Raw genomic sequence first — 24,048 nt, 5'->3', positions numbered from 1 at the left:
TCCAATACCCAATTCTCCATCCAGAGTAACTTGTGGTCTTTCTCATTACTTCCCCATTAAAACTACCTGCTCTGGGGCACGGGTATCAAGGACACAACTCCAGGTTCCTGTTGATCTGTCGCTGTTCTCTGTTGCGGGGGCAAGCCATGAATCTCGTCAACTTTGCCAACATGTTCCAAGAACCGGGAATTGCCACATTCAGACATAAACCTGGCCAAAGTAAGAAGAGTCTTTTAAAATCTAGAATTTTCCAGCAGACGCTAAAGCAGTGACTGCTAACCTTTTTGTCGTGTGCCTGCAGCCATAAGGCAATGCACGTGCACCCCACTGCACGCCCTTTCCCCATGCGCATGCGCATGCGACCCCTTCTGTACTCCTCCGCCCCCTGCTTATGGCTCCCCCTTGCCCATTTTTGCCACCAGATTGGTGTAGGACGATTTCCAGACCCAAAACGGGACATACGGGGACCATATGCACCCACCCATGCCCCATTTTAGGTCTGGAAGGCCTCCTGCACCAACCTAGAAGCTAAAATGGGATGCAGGGACACCGTGCAGTGCCCCGAAATGCAATGCGAACATGAACACACACAGGCATGTGCCCTTCCCCCCATGCATGTACATGCATATCCGCCACTTGCAGCCTGCTCCCCCCACTCATGCGCAAGCTGGTTGGCAGGAGGCGCACATGTGCGGTGGACCTGGGCTGGGGCGACGACTGGCATGCCCCGCAGAGAGGACTCGGTGTGTCACCCGTGGCATGCGTGCCATATGTTTGCCATCACGGCACTAAAGCATACACCCTTTGGCTACCAAGAATTCTGCTTTTGTTCCAAGTGCTTCTTTAAACAGCCACTAGCTATCAAAGCTCAATTTTTGCCCTTGTGACGCAGTGGTAGAATGCAGCATGGCAGGCTAGCTATGACCAAAAGCATGCTGATTAGACAGAATGACAGTGAAAACATGGAAAATAAGCCTGCACATAGATAAAGGCAGTCCTGGAATTATAGCTACTTGTTCTGCAGCCATTCAAAGTTGCAACGGCACTGAAGGAGTGGTACTTATGACCAAGAGTCCTGGTGCCACAGTGGTTAGAATACCATATTGCAGGCTAACTCTGCCCACAGCCTGGAGCTCGATCCCAACAGGCTCAGGTTGACTAACTCCTCCATCCTTCTGAGGTTGGTAAAATGAGGACCCAGATTATTGGGGCAATAGGCTGACTCTGTAACCTGCTTAGAGAGGACTGAAAAAGCACTGTGAAGCGGTATATAAGCCTAAGCGCTACTGCAATGACATAAACTCTCTTCAGACTTTCCCATTGTGGGAACAGTCTTTTGTGATCTTCAGTGAGAGCATCACAGAACAAAACGCAATCATTTGCACATCAAGCAAACTATCTACATTTATTTCTATTCACTTCTTTAGCTCCAAAGCTTACCTGAACATTTGCTCACTGAAGCCATGGATTATTACATCCTTCCTGGATTTAAAAGTTCTCTTCCTCCTAAAGATGGAAGGTGGAAAAAAAGGATTCATTTAGTTGCGCAGTGCACTGCTACTTCAGAATTCTCTTTAACTAGACAGCCTGTGCCCCTGTTGGGTTATTTCAGAGATATCCCTGCTCTGACCGAGGCTTCCCAAGAGCACGAAGCAAACTACTTGTCCCGACAAAAATCCCTTTTATTAATTTACTGTGAATTCTGCTCATTCACATCCAGCAAAGTCTTTCAAAGGAGGATTTACAGTCACAGACTTTATCTGGCTTGGAGATCTGACAGGCCGATATCTGCAGAACTCGAAGAGTCACGAACCCATTAAGCGAACTAATTGTCTCCTGCAAACTCCACTCCCTTTTTGTTCCTCTTTTATTTCCTCTGGGAGGGGCCATTCACCGTCCACCTGTGGCCTTACTCCCAAGTTGACCCCTGTTCTTTAGCTGCTTCCTTCGTCTGGCAACTCTGCGCATGTGCACCCTGGGAACAGGCTCCAGCTGTTCCTCTGCCTCACTGATGTCTGACTCTGAAGGCAGCTGATAACTGCCATACGGCTCTGGCCCCCTCTCTGCCTTCGACACAGAGCCCTCATCAGAGCCTTTCCCAGACTCCAGGATTGATCCATGTCCCTCCCCAACCTCCATACTGTCCAAATCTGCTACCAGCTCTGCTGGCGGGCCACAACAATTTCCTACCTAAACAGAAAAACAGAAGGACAAGAGGGAGATTTTAAAAAAGAAGTGGGAGAAACTTTCTGATTTCCCAATGGCTTCCCCATTGACTTTCCCCATAGGAAGCCAGCGGGAGGTGTTGAAAAGAACCATCACACCGTCTATGCTAACATTGAAGAAGCATTGAAGCAGTCACAACTTTGCCAAATTTTAATCCCGTGGGAACTGGATTTTTGAGTGCATTTTGTAAGTGCGTCCATTTGAGGTACACGAGTTCAAAAATTGTAGCCCTGGGACTCACTGTTTATCTGAGGTGAAGGTTACAAACAACCAAACAGACACAAGAGTTTTAGTAATATATGGACTTTGGCTGCTCAGAGTAAAGCACTTCAGAAAGGATATATCAAAAGGAATAAAAACAAATAAGCAGTCTAAGGCAGGACCCATTCTCCTCCCTTACCCTGGCTCAGCACAGATATTGATGTAAAGGCAATCAGGGGCAACATGTTGGCGATAGAGATGGAGACAAGAACCGCTAAGTTCTTCAACGTCATTACTTAGCACGAGAATCGTATCCACCTGGAGTTGGGAAAAGAGAAATAAGGGAGCTCTGTAACATTCCAAGACTCATCACGCTGATCTGCAGGTGTTAAAACTCCAAGTCTGTAGAGAAACTGGATTTTTAAAATATCCTTCCATTCCCCACTATCCTGTCAGAGCTGAAGAAGCTTCTTGGATGAGAAGCGAAACGTCTTCGAAAGAAAGAACAAGAAAGTCCTGTTGCCTCCTGAAAAAGCACCTTTGGGTTAAAATGCCAAGGCAATGGCTTATGTTCTTTTTGCAACTCCCTCCCCACCCCGCTTTTCCATTAAGTGAAGATCTAGACAGCCTTCAATTCCATGCAGCCAGTAGATCCATTCATCAAGTTTTCCCCAACCCAAACCTGTGTACAGTTGCTGAACAATAACCCCCCCACCCCATCAGGACCCTGTTGATGGGATCATAGGAAGTTGTAACCAAAGCTGAGTGTTGTTACAAAAGCTATAAAAGCTTTCCCATCCTAAACCCATTTTTCCGGCTGGCCCAAGAAAGTGCAAAGACTTTGATTTCTTTTGCTGTGCAAAATCAAGTTTACCATTGTAAAAAAAACAAAAACAATTCCTTGTATGAGATCCAAAAGAATGGTCATCCAGAACCTAAACTGGATCTAGTTTACACCAGTGCCATGCACTAGACAGCACTATTTGTTTGCTATCTTCAAACCCACTCAGCCATTGATACAATCCATGGTTATCCATATTTATCTGGAGAAGAGGGACTAAGGTCCTCTAGAAAAATTAAGGCAGAGAAGCAGTGATTGTTTCACTGAAGACACCTGTTCTAAAGGCATCTTCATTCATTAATCTGATGGATTTTTAATCAATCCTTTTGTCCAGACTGTTCTTCCAATTGAAGGCTCCCTACATTGTTACAATGGACTTACATGTTCCCGCCTCACCTCACAATCAGGAGGCGGCGAGTTCGATCCTAGGTAGAGGCAGATATCTCTCTCTCTCTGGGCACAATGAGAATATACCTGCTGCGTAAAGCTCCGCATTGGCGACAGGAAAGGCATCTGGCCAATTAAATGCTCTGGTTCACTCCATTCAGTTTCCCAGGCTCCATCCCGCAAGGGATTATGGGGTTGTTAAATGATGATGACGACTTACATGTTCCCGCCGAATCAAGAAATCCTTGATGACGTCCGGTGCCATCCAGTCATCACTGTAGTAAATTGTTCCGTACTGGAAGAAGAAGCATTGGACACATCAACCACTCCTGGATCGATTTTTGCAAATGTGTCAGCCGTAAAGAATTAGGACCATTCATGTAAACAGCACTTAAACTTATATACCGCTCCTTAGTGCATTACAGTAGAGTTCCCCAATATCTTTGACTTTACAGACTGGTTTGGGGGTGGGGGGTGGAGGGGATAATTTCGTACGAGCGGCCAGCAAATGCACACGTGCACGCAGCTCCATTTGTGCAAGCGGCATCCACGTGCGCCTGCCTCTCAAGCAAAGGGAGCGTGTGCACATGTGCTCGTCCACTTATCACACAAGTGTGGATGTGCATGCGCGTACACATGCTTGCTGGCCGTTTCCACGGCCTGATTGCAATCCCCTCATGGTCCACTAGTGGGCTGCAGCCCAAAGGTTGGGGACCTCTGCTTTACAGCACTTTCTGAGCGGTTTAAAGGGTCAGCACATTGCCCACCACAATCTGGGTTTTCGTTTTACCGACCTTGGAAAACTTGGAAGGTTGAGTCAACCTTGAGCTGCTTAGGATCGAACTCCTGACTGTGGACACAATCAGCCTGTAGTACTGCATTCTAACCACTGCGCCACTAGGGCTCCTATTATTTCATTTTATTTTTTTGCAGCATAAATACAAATAGATTACAGTATAAATGATTTATTGAGGCCTACACACAAGAATCTGGACAACTGTCAGCACTAAATTGGCGCTAGATAGGAATGGAAATAAAGGAGGACTTGGATCCCTTGTGGCAACGTAAGGATTCTAAACTGATGACACATTTTACTCCTCCCCCTTCCAGCTCTGCCTGCTCTATTCATACAAAATAGAACTCTTCTGTAGATTCACTATCCTGCTAATCGGCCCAGAAGAATCCATGACTCACAGTCTCTCATGTAGTCATGTCAGTTTCTCTTCCTACTTTATTATATAAAGGGCGGGGGGGGGAGAAGAGGGAATTCTTCTTCCCCTCCACCCTTCTCTCCCATTGTTTTCGCAATCTTCATTGTGGAAAGTTATTCACCCATCACAAAAATTCCTTTGGGGAGGAAAGCAATACTATGCTTACTTACCCAAAACAAAATTGTAAGAGAAAGTTGAAGAAATTAAAATCAGAGAACTGAACTAGGTCTGAAGAAATTAAAGTCAGAGAACTGAACTAGTTGCTTAAGGGGAACATCTCTGTTTGTTTGCTCCCCTTAAGTCCCCTTGCCGATTCACACACAATAACTTATTCACGATTGATAATTCACGATTCTACAATAGAATCTCCTCTGCCACTAGGCTCAAAATTTTGGGCTTGGACAACGTGTAACTGCGCCGTCTGCGGTATGATCTAAGCACAGTACACAAAATTATCTGCTATAACGTCCTACCTGTCAATGACTATTTCAGCTTCAACCTCAATAATACTCGGGCAAACAATCGATACAAACTCGTAGTAAACCACTCTAAACTCGATTGCAGAAAATACAACTTCAGCAACAGAGTGGCCAATGCCTGGAATGCTCTACCTGACTCTGTTGTTACATCCTCAAACCCCCATAACTTTAACCTTAAACTGTCTAGCGTGGACCTCACTAAGAGATCCATAAAGGGGGTGTGCATAAGCGCACCAGCGTGCCTACTATCCCTGCCCTACTATCCCCATTTATTTGTATAAATTTCTTTCGTTCATGTCCATGTTTATATTTATACCTGCTATCTTGTACATGTTTGACGAACTAATAAATACAAGTACAAATACAGTGTGTGATTATTCATATTTATCTGGGTAAAAGCAAAAGAGGGTGAACTCTGAAGTCAAATCCTTGCCCCCAGCCTCAACCTATCCTCCGCGAGCTGCGCTGGCTACCTGTTGATCTCCGGGTGTGCTTCAAGGTGCTACTTATCACCTATAAAGCCCTTCATGGTAGTGGGCCTGGGTACTTGAGAGACCGCCTACTGCCAATTACCTCCACCAGACCGATTCGATCGCATCGATTAGGCCTCCTCCGAATTCCATCTTCTAGCCAGTGCAAACTGGCAACTACCCGGAGGAGGGCCTTCTCGGTGGCTGCTCCGTCCCTTTGGAACGAACTCCCCATGGAGATTCGGACCCTCACCACCCTCCAATCCTTCCTCGCTGCTGTAAAGATCTGGCTGTCCCGGCTGGCCTGGGGCTAAGATTATAGCCCCACTCGAATGGTATGATTGTTGCATTTTTTTCTCTTTTAATATGTTGTATTGTTTATTGTTTGTTGTTTCCCCCTCCCTTTTGAATTGTGAGCCGCCCTGAGTCCCCTTAGGCCTAGGGAAAAGGGCGGCATACAAATAAAGGCAAACTCAAACTCTCTCTCAAATCCAGGTCTTACCACGCTCTGCAAGGTTTGCACATCCTTCAGCACAGAACCGGTCATGGGAATAGCCCCCACGATACCTGGAAAGTTGCAGAGGAAAACCTTAGCCTGCTCACAGACCGAATATAACATGGAGGCCAGCAACATGGCCAAGTCTCGGACCTAAAGAGAGAGGGGAAAAGTGATGTTAATAGAGGCACGTCAAGGAATTACTGAGTCTGTCATCTGCACCTCTATAAATGTCTGGTTTGCCAGACTCTTCCTAGGAGCCTAGGGAGGGTGCCCACCACCCGGAGGCCCTCCGGAGGCCAAAAACGGCCCATATGCCAACTTCTGGTCAGACCAAAAGGTCCATTTTTCACTCTCCGCAGGCTCCAGAGGCTTTCTAGGAGCTTGGGGAGGGTGAAAACAGCCTTCTCCACCACCCGGAGGTCCTCTGAAGGTCCATTTTTGGACTTCCAATTTGCACGTTGGGCTGTTTTTCTCCCTCCGGAGGCTTCAGGACGGTTCCCTGAAGCCTCCAGAGGGCGAAAAATGGCCGAAAATCAATTCCGAAATCAGCTGGCCAGCACACACATCCGCCCTGGAGCTGACAGGGCAACACCTCGCATGCCCTCAGAAATGGTTCTGCATGCCACCTGTGGCATGCGTGCCATAGGTTTGCCATCACAGCCCTACAAAATTTCTGACAAATGGCAATCCAATCTCTTCTTGAAAGTCTCAAGTGATGAAGCCCCCACAACTTCCAAAGGCAACTTCTGTTCCATTGGTTGATTGTTCTCACTGTCAGAAAGTTCCTCCTTGTTTCTAGGTTGAATCTCTCCTTGTTCAGTTTCCATCCATTCTTCCCTCTCTGGCTTTCAGGTGCTTTGGAAAATAGCTTGACCCTCTCCTCTCTGTGGCAGACCCTTAAATATTGGAACACTGCTATCAATTCTCCCCTGGTCCTTCTCTTCACTAGACTAGCCATGCCCAGTTCCTGTAACTGTTCTTATGTTTTAGCCTCCAATCCCCTAATCCCCAATCCCCGCTGTTCTCTGCACTTTTTCTAGAGTCTCAACATCTTTTTTATCGTGTGGTAACCAAAACTGGATGCAGTACTCTAGGTGTGGTCTTACTAAGGCTTTATAGAGGAGTATTAGTACCTCACTTGATTTTTATTGTATCCCTCTGTTAATGCAATTTAGGATTGCATTAGTTCCTTAGCTCTTTGTCTTTAAGAGAAGGAACACGCTTATGACTCACAATTGCACTTAGTCCAATATTGGCTGGGGTTTTTTTTTATTAAGCAAGCTTGGCTTTAGTTTCGACTTGGATGGGAGACCACTTGGAAAGCTGAGTGATACAAAAGACATCCCCAAAAGTAAAATGTGACTACATGATGCCTCAAATAACAGAAATGAAATGAAATCAAAATAGAGCTGGAAGGGACTTTGGAGGGCTTCTAGTCCAGCCCCCTGCTCAAGTTTATGCCAATTGCCATGCAACCAAATTTCGACGTGCGGATAAGGAGTTCCTTATTTCTTTGTCTTTAAGTGAGGGAACAAGCCTATGACTAATACACTTAGCCAATATTGGTTGGTTTTTCTTATTAAGCAACCTTGGCTTTGGTTTAGACTTGGATGTCTTTCATATCCTTTGGCTTTCCAAGACCACTTGGAAAGCCAAAAGATATGAAAGACATCCCCCAAGAGTAAAATGGTGATCACTTGACTCCAAGATGCCTCAGACATCATCAATGAAGTGAAATGAAATGAGAATAGAGCTGGAAGGGACCTTGGAGGTCTTCTAGTCCAGCCCCCTGCTCAAGTTTATGCCAGTTACTAACCACCCAAATTTTGATGTTTGATGGATTGCTGCAATAGTACACTGTTGTACACTGAGAGCATCTGCACCAAAGATAAATTCCTTGTGTGTCCAACCACACTTGACCAATGAAGAATTCTATTCTATTCTATTCTATTCTATTCTATTCTATTCTATTCTATCCTATCCTATCCTATCCTATCCTATCCTATCCTATCCTATCCTAGTTGTAAATCCAAGGACCAGTCTTAAGTCTTTTTTTCCCAGCACCATCGTAATGGATGAGAATTTTTTAATGGTTTTTTTTATGCTTCAAAATAAAAAAAAATGAAAACAACAACAGCAGCAATAATAATCATGTTGAAAAAAACAGACGAGGGCAGAAAAAGAGGGTGAACTGAATGACAACTATTAACTATTTACCAACCGTCATGGGACTCTTCTGGTTGTCATTCTTGTCATCAGTTGGGCAATACATATTTTTGGCTTGAACGCAAGACTTCCCAAATTGATAGCTGCTGGAGATCAAGATGAGAGTCCTCCCAGGAATGGGGTTCATATTATGCTTCACTGATAACCCAACTGCTGTCTCCAGAGCCTGGCAGTAGCGTTGCAGGATGTCAGCGGTGTAGCGGATGTCTCTGTGAGGTACAAAATTGAGAAAGAAATCTCAACGAACAGAGTGGTAGCATCAAGAACATGTGAAGTGTTAATACTGAGAGAGAGAGAGAGTTAAGTGAGTTTTGCCCCGGGATGGGCTTCCAAAATTGTAGCAACGTGTTCGTTGTCCTGTTACTGGGTGGGCATAGCCATGGTGGGCATGGCCTAGTTGGCCACCTGCACCACAGCTGTGGGGGGACGATTTTCACCCTCCCCAGACTCCAGAGGCTTTATTTGAGCCTCCGGGAGGGTGAAAACTGCTTCCCTTAGGCTCCGGAGGCCCTCTGGAGGCTGGAAACGGGTTGTTTCCAGACTTCCGGAACTTCAAATAGGCCCATTTCCCCCACCCTCCCCGAAACTCCAAGCGGGCCCTGAACTTACCTGGCATGATGAATGGGCTGCGTGGAGACGCAGGGCGGGATGGGAGGGAAGGGCATGGCCAGCCAGAGGTAGCATTTGGGGGTTCGCCGAACTGGGCAAGATCCTAGCTGGTGGATGGCCCGAACCCGTGCGAACTCCTAACAGTCCACCCCTGATTTTGCCTTAACCACCTTTCCTGTCACAGTTGTTAGGGGAAATCACTACAGTAATTAAGTCAGTAACATAGCTGTTAAGTGAACCTGGCTTCCCCATTGCCTTTGCTGGTCAGAAGGTCGCAAAAGATAATCACATGACTCCAGGACACTGCAACTGACCTAAATACATGCTGGTTGCCAACCATCCAGTTTGGATCACGTGAAAACCATGGGAATGCTGCAGTGATCATACGTGTGAAAAGCAGTCATAAGTCACCTTTTTTTAAAATGCTGTAACTTCGAACGGTCACTAAACCATAACGGGTGGTTGTAAGTCAAAGAACTACCTGTACACCTCTGAGTGAAGGATGCGGAAGATGCAGAAGATCAAAGCAGCAGCCCTCAGCCTAGAAGTCACATTTGACTGGGAGATGCTGGAAGATTGAACTAGACTGACCTTGGATCCCATCAGGCCAAGATGTACTTCATTGGTCAGTGTTGGGCTTCAAAATTTAGGGGACTATGGTCTAAGGCAGGGGTGTCAAACTCAAGGTCCGGGGGCCAGATGTGGCCCTCAGGGTGCTTAAATGTAGCCCGTGGGGCCACCCTGCAAAAAGCAAAGGACCAGAGGGTGGTGCCTCTGCCAGCAAAACCAGAGATCAGGAGGGTCACAGGAGGCCCTCCATAGCTCTGTTTTTACTGGCAGAGAGTTGCAGGAGGCCACCGCAGCCGCAAACGGAATTTGTGAGCCTTTTTTTGCTGGCTCAAGCCACCATAGGCACCCCCAACATGAGTGAGGTCAAGCTGGCCATGCCCACACTGGCCACTGCCTCCCTGATACCCCAAGGTCAAACACAACCCTGATGCGGCACTCAATGAAATCAAGTTTGACACCCCTGATCTAAAGCAGTGGTCACCAACCTTTTGGACCTCAGGGACCACTAAATTCATAATTTTAAATCTCGCAGACCACTAATGTATTCTGCCTAATGACCAGGTGATGGACTGGGTGGGCGTGGCTAGGCGGTCATGTGACTGGGTGGGTGCGGGCAACTCAATGTCACTCATGTCAAGGGGTGCCTCACTGGCCTCTATGTGTCCCTACCCTCCCAGCCCCTCACCCTACCCGGGCTCCTTAGGGCCCCAACAGGAAGCAGTTGCTGGAGCTAAGCAGCCACCATGAGAAAGAGTTGGCAAAACAGCTCAGTTCAAATTGGAACTGATCGAGAAGGAGAAGCACCTCACTGAGGACTACAAGCATAGGCTTTCCAAGCAGAAGGAAGACCTGCAGGAGTGCAAGGCCAGGTACTGGCGCTTGGAGGCTGAGCGGGCTGAGATGGGCAGACAGTTCCAGGCTATGATGCAATCCCACTGGAACAAGGCCCTCCGGCTCTTTGTCACCAGTGGCACTTCCCTCCAGCTTTCTCTCAAAGCCCCACACCAGGCGGCTGAAACAGATCCCAAGTTGGAATTTCTGCCCCCCCTCTGACCCACACAAAAAGACCACAAAGGGGGGAGATTCTCTGCAGCAACACAAATGTTCATTGCATGTATCCAGCCCAGGACCCGTAGTTTGAGGACCCTGATTTAGTGCAATATAAAAAATGCAAATAATTCTTCTGCGGACCACCAAATTTTTCTCACGGACCACCAGTTGGTAACCACTAGTTTAAGGAGTCCCTGCAGACTCTAGGGGGCAGTGATCATCTCAGTTTCAAGGCCCAGCATTGTCCAAAAATGTTTGTGTGGCCAACATGACATCACAGAGCTGTGTTAACTTCCCGATGAAGTGGTACCTATTTATCTACTCGCATTTGCATGTTTTCAAACTGCTAGGTTGTCAGGAGCTGGTGCAAGGACAGCAGCTCACTCCATCACGTGGTGCTCGTGTCTTGAACCTGGGCTACTGACTCTAGTCCAGCACCTTAACTACTAAGCTATCACGTACGGTCTAAATACTACACCCAATACTTCATTCTCCTTCTCCAGAACCTCTGCTAAGCAAGAAGACAAGGATAGTCCTAGCTACAGCCTCCTACCTGGATTTAAGCAACTTCTGCTTCTCCCTCTTTACCATCTGGAAAATGAGCGGGATCTCCAAGCAACCCCGTAGTTTTTGGCGTTTTAGAAAATTAATTGGTAGCTTCATTTGCTTTGTGACTTTTTCGATGAGCTGTAGGTTACTCGGGAAGGGCTCGTCTGAAAGAAGAGAAAAAGATGCTCAAGGAAACACGGAAGGAAGATCTCTCTTTCTTCATTTGAAAATAGGTCCTCCTATCCATAGTAAACCTGGTAAACCAGATCAGCTTTTTTGACTTTTTGACATTCATCCTTCATTGCGAATGAAGGCGAATACTCGTGTTCCAGGATAATGTTGCAAGATCAAATCTGGGTCCGTGACTGGGACCAGAAGTTTTGTCTTCTGAGCTTTTCGTGGATCAATGTGGAGCCCATTGTTGTGGCCCACTAGTGGCCAATGGAGCTGGCATCAGATTAGGACAGTGAGGAGGTCAGGGAGGAACCTGGGCAAGTCCTGGAGTCTGGGGAAGGCTCTGATGAAGGCTCTGTGTCGGAGGCAGAGAGGGGGCCAGAGCCATATGCCAGTTATCAGTGAGGCAGACGAACAGCTGGAGCGTGTTCCCAGTGTGCGCATGCGCAGAGTTGCTAGACGAAGCTAAAGAACAGGAGTCGACTTGGGAGTAAGGCCTCAGTTGAATGATGAATGGCCTCTCCCAGAGGAAATAAAAGAGGAGCGAAAGGGGAGTGGAGTTTGCAAGAGACAATTAGTTCGCTTAATTGGTTTATGACTCTCTGAGGCTCCTTGCCAAGTTTTGCAGATATTGGCCTGTCAGTTCTCTAAGCCAGAGAAGGTCTGTGATTGCAAATCCTCCCTTGAAAGACTTTGCTGGATGTGAATGGACAGAATTCACAGTAAATTAATAAAAGGGGTTATTTTTGTGTCGGGACAAGGAGTTTGCTTCCTGCTCTCGGGAAGCCTCGGTCAGAACACTCATCCTCAGGGAATGTCTTTCTAGCAGTCTGTGTGCTTTGGGCTATTAGAGAGAAGTTCCCTGAGGATGGGCTCCAGCACAAGTCCAAAAGGATGTGTAAAAAAAATTCAGAACTAGACAAAATGACTTAGGACAGTAGTCCTCAAACATTTGGGCAGCAGGGACCGGTTCTGTGGAGAGAAGATTTTCCTTGGATTGGAGGGTGCGTGGTTTCACATATTACCTGCATCCCATGGATGGGGCTTCGTTTGTTTGTGTAGCCTGGTTTTTGGCATGCCAGAATGGACTAGGGCCGGGATGGCAAACCTATGGCACGCATGCCCAAAGTGGGACGCAAAGCCATGTCACCCAGCACATGCAGCCTTGCCTGTTTGTCTTCTGAGTTTCTGGCACGTAGGCGCACGTGACGATCAGCTGTCCTTCGCGTGCGTGGCAGTGCTGAAAACTGGTGGGCACATGCGCACCAGGCAGCTGACTGTTGGCGACGCATGCACGCCAGGACCCGGAAGTTTGGCTTTTCCGGAGTGCAATCTCTTTGCGTGTGCATCCGTGCTGAAAACTGGTCTGCGCGTCAGCCAGCTGATTGTCGGGTGCCCATGCGTGCTAGAAACTAGACGTTCAGCTTTTCCAGAACGTGACCCTGATAAGCGCATGAACGAACAACATTTCGACGTGATCTTTTGGTGACCCCTGACTTAGGAGTCACTTTCCAGTGTTAATGAAGAATTCCCAGCCATTCAACCCAGGTTAAGTATTCCTCACCTTTTTTCTTAATTTCTGTTTCCAGGTCCATAATCACTTTGTAGGCTGAAAGGAACCGGAAAGGAAGTTGTCTGCTGCGTATGACAGAGTCCTGAAGGAGAGAAAGGCCAAAGGCAAAAACGGAATTAAAATTATTAACATTAAAGTACAGAATAATCTAGTATGAATTTCTCACAGAACAGCTGCTGCAAGATATGTGGATTTCAGTTCCCCAAGCCGCCTAGGAAAGCCAAGGGAAATCATCAAAACCATAAAAAAAAGCAAAAGTTAGAATATTTTGGGCATGTGATGCGAACACCCGGAAAAATACGCCATACTTCACTTAATCCTCCAGGGAAATATTGAAGGCAAACGAGGTTCAGGCAGAAGAAGAATATCATGACATCAAAATCTTAGGTTTTGACAAAACTCAACAGCACTTTTTCGTGGGGCTGTTGATAAAAATAGAATCACCAACGTCCAATGATGGATATGGCACAAAAAGAAGAAAAGACTCAAGAACAGCCACGCTGGCTGAGGAATTCTGGTAATTAAATGTCTATAGAGATTCTCCATAGACATTTAATTCCCAGAATTAAAACTGACCCCATGTAAGAGGGGTCAAAAAGGCAATTCACATAAAATTGAACAGCCTATTATTAAAAAACAGAGGAGGGGGAATATGACACCACCCATCTCCTGTTTACAACACAGTCCTTTCACTACTTCCAAGAAGGTTCCACACTCATTTGTACTATTCAGGGCATAGATAAACCTCCAAGTTGCCTCCATGACCCTCAGAAAGAACGCCATCAACCAGATGACTGCAAGGAATATAAACCCTTCCATCCTCCACCATTCACTCAGAACTGAAGAAGCTTCTTGGATGAGAAGTGAAATGTCTTCAAGGAAAAACAAAGTCCAGTTTCCTTTTGAAAAGGGATTAAAGTTTACACATAAGGATGATGTACAGATTGAAGCTGAATGACCTAGTAAGAAGACTAGGGAGACTGTGTGAAAAGAAGCTCCTTTATACCACATGGAAATTTGGTGATACAAAAATTGAATTCTGTTCGTCCTGCTTGTGCTTTGAAGTCTGTCCGTGGAAAATGCAGCATGCTTTGCCCCTATTGTTATGGCAGCAAACCATGGTCTGTCCCAGGTGTTTTCCACTTCTTCACAGATATTTGGAGAGAGAGAAACCAGGATATAAATAAATATACATATTACTCGAACCGACATCAATCATGGTCCAGAATTAATATGGTCTGGATATCAACAGAATTGCAATGAGATGTGAAGGAAGTTGAAATTGTCACAAATCTCTGGGAGGATCACAGTCTCATAAAAATAAGATTGATAGGGAAAAAGAGGATGACAAGATGGACACTGAAAAGATCGATTTTAAAAGGCAAAGAATTTAAATTAAGGATGACTAAACAATTGCATCTCTTCTTTAAAGAAAACAAAAAAGAAGATGCATCTCTACAAAATTTATGGGATATGGCAAAGGCATACATGAGAGGAGTTGCCATATCTTATATGGCAAAAGAAAATAAATTTAAAAAGCAAAGAGAGAATTCTTTGGAAAAACAATAGAAAAGACTGGAGACGAAACTACAAAATAAGCCGCAAGAGAGAAGTATAAAACAACAAATGGACCTAATTAGAGTTAAATTGAATCTACTTGAAAAGAAGGACCTGGCACAACAGGGCACAACAGATGATAAAGATAAACCAAAATACTTTTGAGAATGCTAACAAGCAGGGGAGATAGGTAGCATATAAATTGAAGAAACAGAGAAGAGATGGATTAACAAATTACAAAACGAGGAGAGGAATATATGTTACCAAAACAAGGAGAAGAAAAAAATAGCACAGAAATTTTATGAGAAACTATACAAAGAGACCGACAGCCACGGAGAAGGGAAAAATACTACAGATTTTGATGGTTTCCTTGAAGTGTTAAGAAAGAATAATGGCTGCCATTCAAATTTATCAGACAATTGTAAAGGACAACTTCACACAGGATTTGCAGAACCCAACAACAGAGTTCAGCTAGTGTGCTTTGCGTTATTATGATTTGATGGGATTGCTTGCTTCAATGTAAAATGCTTAGATAAATGCTTAACCCAGTGGTAGTCAACCTGGTCCCTACCGCCCACTAGTGGGCATTCCAGCTTTCATGGTAGGCGGTAGGGGTTTTGTCTGATACTAAAGCACTTTCCTTTTTTTAAAATTTAATTGACTTTAAAAAAATCATAGCATTATTCAAAAACATTTTCATTAGCTTTTCATAAAATCACCATTACCGTGGAACCGGTGGGCGGTTAGAAAATTTTACTACTAACAGAGATACAAAAGTGAGTGGTAGTTATAGAAAAGTTGACTACCCCTGGCTTAACTCCTTAACCCACAAGTAGCTCAACTGCCTATCATGTTTATGCAAAATCCATCCAGTGAGAAGCCCATCATGGTGGGTAATCAGAGGCTTTTGAGACATAAATGTCCCCAAAATGGTTTTTTTTTCTAAAAGGCAATTGCACTTTCTTGCTTTTTTTTTTTTATTTGAAAACATTTCACTTCCCATCCAAGAAGCGTCTCCTGCTTCAAGAAGCTTCTTCCTGAATTTTGCCCCATTTTACGACCTTTCTTGCCACAGGAAGTGAATCACTGCGGTTTTTTAATTAGTAACGCTGTTGTTAAGTGAACCTGGCTTCCCTGTTGACTTTGTTCATCAGAAGGTCCCAAAAGGTGATCAGGTGACCCCGGAAAACCGTCATAAATACATGCCATTGGTCAATCATATACAAATTTTGATCACGTGATTACAGGAATGCTACAATGGTGGTTAAGTGTGGTTTTTGGTGGGGGTGCCATTGTTACTTCAAAAAGTCAATGAACAAATGTAAATTGAGGACTCAGATTCAGATTAACAGAGTTGCAAGGAGCCTTGTAAGTCATCTAGTCCAACCCCTTGCCCAAGTAGGAGACCCTACCCCATTTCTGACAAATGGCAGTCCAATCTCTTCTTGAAAGCCTCCAGTGATGAAGCTCCCACAACTTCCCAAGGCAAGCTTAGCTGTTCCATGGGTTGATTGTTTTCACTTTCAGAAAATTTCTCCTGCACAGACAGACTTACCTTGTCCTCAAGGCGCCTTAAGAGAAGTTGATGATGCCTCTCGCTCACCCCAGACCTCAAAATGTTCCGCAGGTTTCGTAGCATTGCCATGAAGGGCAGTTTCTTTGAATCTAGGGGGCAGCAAGTAAATGGTAATTATACAGCTGAAACTCAGCAAGCAGAAATAATATTTTAGACTGGTATTTTTTTTAAAAAAATGAGTGAAGATATGAGAATTTTACCCAGTTTTATTTATTTTTTTTCCATACAAATATTCAGACTTGGGAGGTAGGAGGACAGAATAGAAAGAGATAGAGGAGTGCCTCCGTGTTAATAGGTAAAAGTAAAGGTTCCCCCGCATATGTGTGCTAGTCGTTTCCAGCTCTAGGGGGCAGTGCTCATCTCCGTTTCAAAGCCGAAGAGCCAGCGCTGTCCGAAGACATCTCCATGATCATGTGGCCGGCATGAGTAAAACACGAAAACACAAGGAGTGCTGTTATCTTCCCACCAAAGTGGTCTCTATTTTTCTACTTGCACTTTTTACATGCTTTCAAACTGCTAGGTTGGTAGAAGCTGGGACAAGTAACAGGAGCTCCCTCTGTTATGGGGCACTAGGGATTCAAACCACTGAACTGCCAACCTTCTGATCAACAAGCTCAGCATCTTAGCCACTGAGCCACCACATCCCTCCATGTTAATAGTTAATATTTTGCCGCTTATATTTTGTAAAAAATTTAGCATCATCTGTTTCTATTACACCTCCTCTGGTTATGATTTAATGCTACTTCCCACTTGCAGTTTAGATGATTTCCATTTAAAGGAAAGAATTTTAATTACGTTGCTCATCTTTACATTGTTGTTACCATGATATATTATTAAATTCTTTGTTTAACCTTGCTACTTAATGCAGAAGTGTATTAACACTTCAATACACATACATATACATTAAGTGTATGTAAAAGGCATACCTCAGAATTGTATAAGATTAAGAGTGATTATGTAAGCATTAATAAATACAATTTGCAGTGTAGCATATTGTATGGTAAGTCCCATTATGCAATGCATGAGAGAATAAAATATAGTCTAATGTAATATAAATACAAGTATCATACTCCTGCAATTATTTGTTTGTAAACGTTTCCAAACTTTTTCTACCTATAACATCTCCCCAATTCCCTGTGATCTTTTCTCATCAAGTCAGCTTTAACTCTTAGTAATCACAGGGATTACAGGTCGTCCTTGACTTACGACCACAATCGAGCCCAAAATTTATGTTGCCAAGTGGGAAATTTGTTTAGCGAGTCTTCCCCCTCTTTACGACTTTTCTCGCCACATTTGTTAAGCGAATTGCTGCACTTGTTAAACGAAAAGAGCCAGCGCTGTCCAAAGACCTTTCCGTGGTCATGTAGCCAGCATGACTAAGTGCCGAGGGCACACAGAATGCTGTTACCTTCCCACCAAAGGTGGTCCCTATTTTTCTACTTGCATTTTTACATGCTTTTGAACTACTAGGTTGGCAGAGGCTGGGACAAATAACGGGAACTCACTCAATTACACAGCACTAGGGATTCGAACCGCCAAACTGCCAAACCTTTGTGATCGACAAGCTCAGCATCTTAGCCACTGAGCCACTGCATCCCTATAGAACCAGCATATTGCCCCCCCGCAAAATCTGGGTCCTCATTTTACCAACCTCGGAAGGATGGAAGACTGAGTTAACCGTGAGCCCTATCAGGATCGAACTCCAGGCAGCGGGCAGAGTTAACATGAAACAGTTCAGTCTAACCACTGCACCACCAGGGTTCTTGTGAAGATTGGTTATACATACCACTCCTTCAGCTCCATTATAACTTTGAATTGTTGCTGGCCTTCCCAAAGATGCTTTTTCAAGAGGAAACTGGACTTCTTTGTTTTTCCTTTGAAGACGTTTCGCTTCTCATCCAAGAAGCTTCTTCAGCTCTGACTGGATGGTAGGGAATTTCAAGGGATATAAATGAAGAATAACAAGAAAGTCCAGTTGCCTCTTGAAAAGGCACCTTTGGGACAACCATGACCTGGGTGACTAAGAACCTCCACAGACATTTCTACAAGTGGTCATAACTCAAGGACTGCCTTTATCTGGGTTCAGACTTATTTTCCATGCTTCCACTCTGATTCTGTCTAGTCAGCATGCCTTTCTGGGATTTCACGGTCCAATAATGAAAATTATTGGAAAATGAAGGAATGCAGTCAACTCTTCCACCTACCAATCAGTTCTTCCCAGACAGCAGCCTTGTTCCCACGGTTGCTCAGTTCTCGATCCCAAGTCTGGGGTACCTCCAGTCTCATGCGAGTGCCAGCAAGGGTCGGATCCCAGGGCCCTGGCAACCGACTTCGGGAAAAGGAGGGCAGATCTGGTGGGTACCTAAAGAAGAGAAAGACTGTGAACTCAAGGACTACAAAAGAAAAACACGGAACAAGAACAGTCAACATTACATGGGCCAAGCAATGGGTACAAGTAGTTCTCAACTTACAAGCATTTGTTTAGTCAATCAATCAGAATACAGCTGGAAGGGACCTTGGAGATCATCTAGTCCAACCCCTTATTCAAGACAGGTGGTCGTCCAGTCTCTTCTTAAAAGCCTCCAGTGATGGAGTACCCACAACTTCTGAAGGCAAACTCTTCCACTGATGATTATTCTCACTGTTAGGAAGTTTCTCCTTAATTCCAGTCTGCTTCTCTCCTTGATTAGTTTCCACCCATTGCTTCTTGTCTGGTGCTTTGGAAAATAGGCTGACCCCTCTTTGTGGCAGTCCCTCAAATACTAAGAGTGCTGCTATTGTGTCACCCCCTAGTCATTCTTTTCACTAATTAGCCATGCCCAGTTCCTGCAACCGTTCTTCACATGTTTTATTCTCCAGTCCCCTAATCACCTGAGTTGCTCTTCTCTGCACTCTTTCCAGATATCCTCAATATTTTTTTTTTATAATGTGGCAATCAAAACTGGGCTCAATATTCCAGGTGTGGTTTTACTAATCATGAATTGTGTGGATTTGAAGAGAACGCACAAATAGAGATGTTTGGTGAATGGGGCCTAGGGTTTTCGTGGGTCAGTGTGGAGCCCATTGTTGTGGCCCACCAGTGGCCAGCAGAACTGGTATCAGATTCGGACAGTGAGGAGGTTGGGGAGGGACATGGGCCAGTCCTGGAGTCTGGGGAAGGCTCTGATGAGGGCTCTGTGTCGGAGGCAGAGAGGGGGCCAGGGTCATCTGACAATTATCAGCTGCCTTCAGAGTCAGACATCAGTGAGGCAGAGGAACAGCTGGAGCCTGTTCCCAGTGTGCGCATGCGCAGAGTTGCCAGACGAAGGGAACAGCTAAAGAACAGGGGTCGACTTCGGAGTAAGGCCACAGGTGGATGATGAAGGATCCCTCCCAGAGGGAATAAAAGAGGAGCCAAAGGGGAGACAATTAGTTCACTTAATTGGTTAGTGACTCTTCTGAGACTCCTTGCCAAGTTTTGCAGATATCGGCCTGTCAGCTCTCCAAGCCAGATAAAGTCTGTGGCTGTAAATCCTCCCTTGAAAGACTTTGCTGGATGTGAATGTGAGGAATTCACAGTAAGTTAATAAAAAGGGGGTTTTGTCAGGACAAGGAGTCTGCTTCATGGTTTGGGGAAGCCCAGGTCAGAACACCCATTGACTATGATTGTCAGTAGGTCACGAAGGTTGACCCCAGGATATTGCAACCGTCATAAATATGAACCAGTTGCGAGGAGTTCGAGCTTTGATCACATGACCTCCGGGATTGCTAAAATGACTGTAAGCGTGAAAAATGCTCTTTTTTTTCAACGCCATTGTAACTTTGAACGGTCACCAAGGGAACGGTCGTAAGTGGAGGGCTACCTGTACACCCCTGGTGAAAACCCGAAAGACAGATGCCACACCAGGCCTGCAAATGTGGTGCCAGATGTGCAAGGCCGTCTCACCTCCGTTCCAAGAGACTCATGACATGCTGAACTGGCTCCGAAATATGAAGGCGGTGGATCAAATTCTTCAGAGAGAACAAATCTCTAGGAGCTTTCTCTTTTACTGAATCCAGGATCTCTCGGTGCTAGAGATGTCAAAGGGAAGAGAATCAAGCAAGCGGTGACTTAGGGAAGCACTCCCATCCACCTCCTCCATAGAGGTTCTCAGTCCTAAAGGTGCTTTTTTCAAAAGGCAACTGGATTTCCTTGTTTTTATTTTCCTTTTTGAAGACGTTTCACTTCTCATCCAAGAAGCTTCTTCAGCTCTGACTGAATGGTGAGGAATGGAAGGATTTACCGTATTTTTCGGACTATAAAACGCACCGGAGTATAAGACGCACCAAGATTTTGAAGAGGTAAGTTAAAAAAAAAGGTTTTTGCCCTCTGCAGGCCTCCCAAACCCTCTGCATGCCTTGTTATTTTTGTGTGTGTGTGAAAAACAGGGCATCCAGAGAGTTTGAGAGGCCTGCAAAGTGCTCTTGGGGCTGGGGAGGCAAAAAAGAGCAAAAAAACTCATTTTTGTGAAAAACCCATTTTTCATATAAAAAAAAAGAAGGGGGCATGCATATGCTTTGGGAGGCTTGTAGAGTGCTCCTGTGGGCTGGGGAGGGGGGCAAAAACGGGCAAAAAACTGCCCGTTTTTTGCTTTTGTCCTCCTCATCCCCCCAGGAGGCCTCCCAAAGCCTATGCACATCCATTTTTGTGAAGGGGGCATGGTTACAGAGGCTAAAAATGCTGTATTTAGTGTATAAGACGCACCCAGATTTTCAGCCTCTTTTTGGGGGGGGAGAAAAGTGCATCTTATATTCTAAAAAATACAGTATATTCCTTGCAGACAGCTGGTCATTTGCATTCTTTTAGAGAGAGTCCTGGAGGCCACTTGGGGGTTTATCTGTGGCCTCAGGGTCACCTGAGTAGTGAGAATGGGTGCAGAGCCTTCTTGGCTGCAGGGTGTCTTCTGCCCTGGGTCCCTTCACTGTTGAAGACAGGCGCAGGCTGTTGTGAAGGAGTCTGTGTTGTCTACACCTCAAACTGTGGCTCCAGTAAACTGCCTTTTTTTTCCCTGGAATTTTTTCACACTCTTTTGCATCGCTCAGGTGACCCCCGAGGACACAGATAAACCTCCAGGTGGCCTCAATGGCTCTCTAAAAACAATGCAAATGACCAGCTCTCTGCAAGGAATATAAATCTCTCCATTCTCCACCAGAACTGAAGAAGCTTCTGGGATGAGAAGCAAAACGCCTTCAAAGAAAAAGCAGAAAGTCCAGCTGCCTCCTGAAAAAGCACCTTTCGGGTTCCCACCCACCTTGAAAACAGACACAGGGGAAGGGGGGGTTAACCTCTATGTACGCTTTGATAGTATCTGATCTTGAATTGTACAAAAAGAAGAACGAAACCTAAAGGGATGCCTTCCTCCATTCTCACACACACAGAAACACCTCAAGAGCACTTGCCATTTTCTCCAAGGCTTCACATTTTGATGCAAACAGTTTATTCCGGCCTAGTCTGTGCTTTTTCCAGTTGTCCCAAGAGGCTTTCCTTTCAGTCTGTTGAAGAAACACAATTCTGAAATAAATAATCTTGCCCCTCGCATGCTAGAAGAGATTCTATGTCAGCGTTCCAAATATCATGCAGAATTAAATCAGAGTCCAAGGCAGATCTATCCTTGGTTCCTATTTAATAAGACAGACATGTTGGCATCATGCTATGGATCCCAATACTGGAAATGACATCACAATGATCTTGTCCCCACACCCACAATCCATCACATGGTCCAATCTTCTTCTTCCACCCTGGCATCCACACCCAGCTTCTTCCGGTCAGGTGTACTGGTGCAGAGACAAAGGATGACCTTGGCTTCTAGTAAAGAATGAAAACAATACATTCCACAATCTCACTCCTGTCTATTCCTCCCACCCATCAACTATACTAAAGAAACAGCATAATGAAATAAGAGAAAGTGTGGCAGGCCAAAATTCTAAAAAGAACATAAATGCAGGCCTGACATCCTATTAGAAATATATTCGACACGGGGGCTTAGATAAGCCTTTATTAGCACAAGTGAATTCACGATGAATGGAATAACAGAGTTGGAAGGGACCTTGGAGGTTTTTTAGTCTAACCCCTTGCTCAAGCAGGAAACCCTGCCTGCTATTTCAGACAAATGGCTCTCCAGTCTCTTCTTAAAAAGCTCACACACAATTTCTGAAGACAAGCCGTTCCACCAGTTGACTGTTATCACAGGAAACTTCTCCTTAATTCTAGGTTGCTTTTCTCCCTGATTAGTTCCCATCCATTGCTTCTTTTTGGAGAATTGGATAAACCCTCCCCGCCCTTCTTCCTTCTTTGTGGCAGCTCCTCAAATATGGGAACCCTGCTATCGTGTCACTCCTAGTCCTTCTTTTTGTTAAGACTAGAGCAGAGATGTCAAACTCGCAGCCCACAAGCCAGGCGCGTCACCCACTTTCCACACTCACTCCTGGTTTAATGCAGGGGGGGAGGAGTCACGATATGTCAAGTGACGGCACACGTTTGACACCTCTGGACTAGATATACCCAATTCCTGCAACAACCAAGTTCAGGAAGCACCAAGGGCCTCTCATTTCAACCCTGAATTACAAATACTCTCCTTTATTGGTAAAGCCAGGCCTTCCTGCTCTTACGTAATGTCAGGAGGGTGGAAGTCAATCTCATCTCGGGGGCAGTAAGATGTTCCCAGAGCAGGGACCACGCAGCAGGCTTCCACTGCCAGTACAGGTGGGATAGGTCCATCCCACAGGGGCGAGATGGCTCCTCCAGTATTCTAGACCCATGGCACAAAGGGCTTTATGGCAGAGGTGGTATTCAGCAGGTTCTGACCAGTTCTGGAGAACCGGTAGCAGAAATTTTGAGTAGTTTGGAGAATCTGCAAATACCACCTCTGACTGGCCATGCCCCCATCTATACTCTGCCTCCCGAGTCCCAACGGATCTGGAGGAAATGAGGATTTTGCAGCATCTTTTCCCTACCACACCCACCAAGCCACGCCATGCCCACCAAGCCACAGCCACAGAACTGGCAGTAATTGTTTTTTAATCCCACCACTGGAGCCACTGCAGAGAAGGCTCTTACCCTGGAATTGGCCAATGGGAATTCCTTTACTGATGAGATCAACAGCACACTTCCTCTGCCAGCAGAGGTGGGATGGGGCCATCCCACGGGGGGGGGGGGGAGTGGCTCAATACAATACAATACAATACAATACAATACTATAGCAGAGTTGGAAGGGACCTTGGAGGTCTTCTAGTCCAACCCTCTGCCTAGGCAGGAAACCCTATACCGTTTCAGACAAATGGCTATCCAACATCTTCTTAAAGACTTCCAGTGTTGGGCCATTCACAACTTCTGGAGGCAAGTTGTTCCACTGATTAATTGTTCTAACTGTCAGGAAATTTCTCCTAAGTTGCTTCTCTCCTTGATTAGTTTCCACCCATTGCTTCTTGTTCTACCCTCTGATGCCTTGGCAAATAGTTTGACTCCCTCTTCTTTGTGGCAACCACTGAGATATTGGAACACTGCTATCATGACTCCTCTTGTCCTTCTTTTCATTAAACTAGACATACCCAGTTCCTGCAACCGTTCTTCACATGTTTTAGTCTCCAGTCCCCTAATCATCTTTGTTGCTCTTCTCTGCACTCTTTCTAGAGTCTCCACATCTTTTCTACATCGTGATGACCAAAACTGAATGCAGTATTCCAAGTGTGGCCTTATCAAGGCCTTATAAAGAGGTATTAACTCTTCACATGATCTCGATTCTATCCCTCTGTTTATGCAGCCTAGAACTGTGTTGGCTTTTTTGGCAGCTGCTGCACACTGCTGGCTAATATTTAAATGGTTGTCCAACTAG

General features: G+C 45.3%; 1 protein-coding gene across 2 annotated transcripts in view; it reads right to left on the bottom strand.

Annotated features, from left to right (window-relative positions):
- The window catches only part of TEP1 (telomerase associated protein 1), a 174,783-nt gene that overhangs the window by 124,447 nt on the left and 26,288 nt on the right, over positions 1-24,048 (bottom strand). For both annotated transcript variants that reach the window (XM_032237579.1, XM_032237580.1), the window contains exons 10-21: positions 21,617-21,709; positions 20,124-20,248; positions 18,403-18,560; positions 16,178-16,287; positions 13,057-13,147; positions 11,323-11,482; positions 8,536-8,749; positions 6,318-6,464; positions 3,876-3,950; positions 2,627-2,745; positions 1,441-1,506; positions 67-210 (exon numbers count right to left, since the gene is read on the bottom strand). In XM_032237579.1, coding sequence (XP_032093470.1) covers positions 67-210; positions 1,441-1,506; positions 2,627-2,745; positions 3,876-3,950; positions 6,318-6,464; positions 8,536-8,749; positions 11,323-11,482; positions 13,057-13,147; positions 16,178-16,287; positions 18,403-18,560; positions 20,124-20,248; positions 21,617-21,709 — 1,502 coding nt within the window. The remainder of the gene's footprint in view (positions 1-66; positions 211-1,440; positions 1,507-2,626; positions 2,746-3,875; positions 3,951-6,317; positions 6,465-8,535; positions 8,750-11,322; positions 11,483-13,056; positions 13,148-16,177; positions 16,288-18,402; positions 18,561-20,123; positions 20,249-21,616; positions 21,710-24,048) is intronic.

The sequence above is a fragment of the Thamnophis elegans genome, chromosome Z (assembly GCF_009769535.1).
Source record: "Thamnophis elegans isolate rThaEle1 chromosome Z, rThaEle1.pri, whole genome shotgun sequence".
NCBI classification, from domain to species: domain Eukaryota; kingdom Metazoa; phylum Chordata; class Lepidosauria; order Squamata; family Colubridae; genus Thamnophis; species Thamnophis elegans.
The sequence above is the reverse complement of the archived record's forward strand: the minus strand, read 5'-3'. Positions and strand labels throughout refer to the sequence as shown.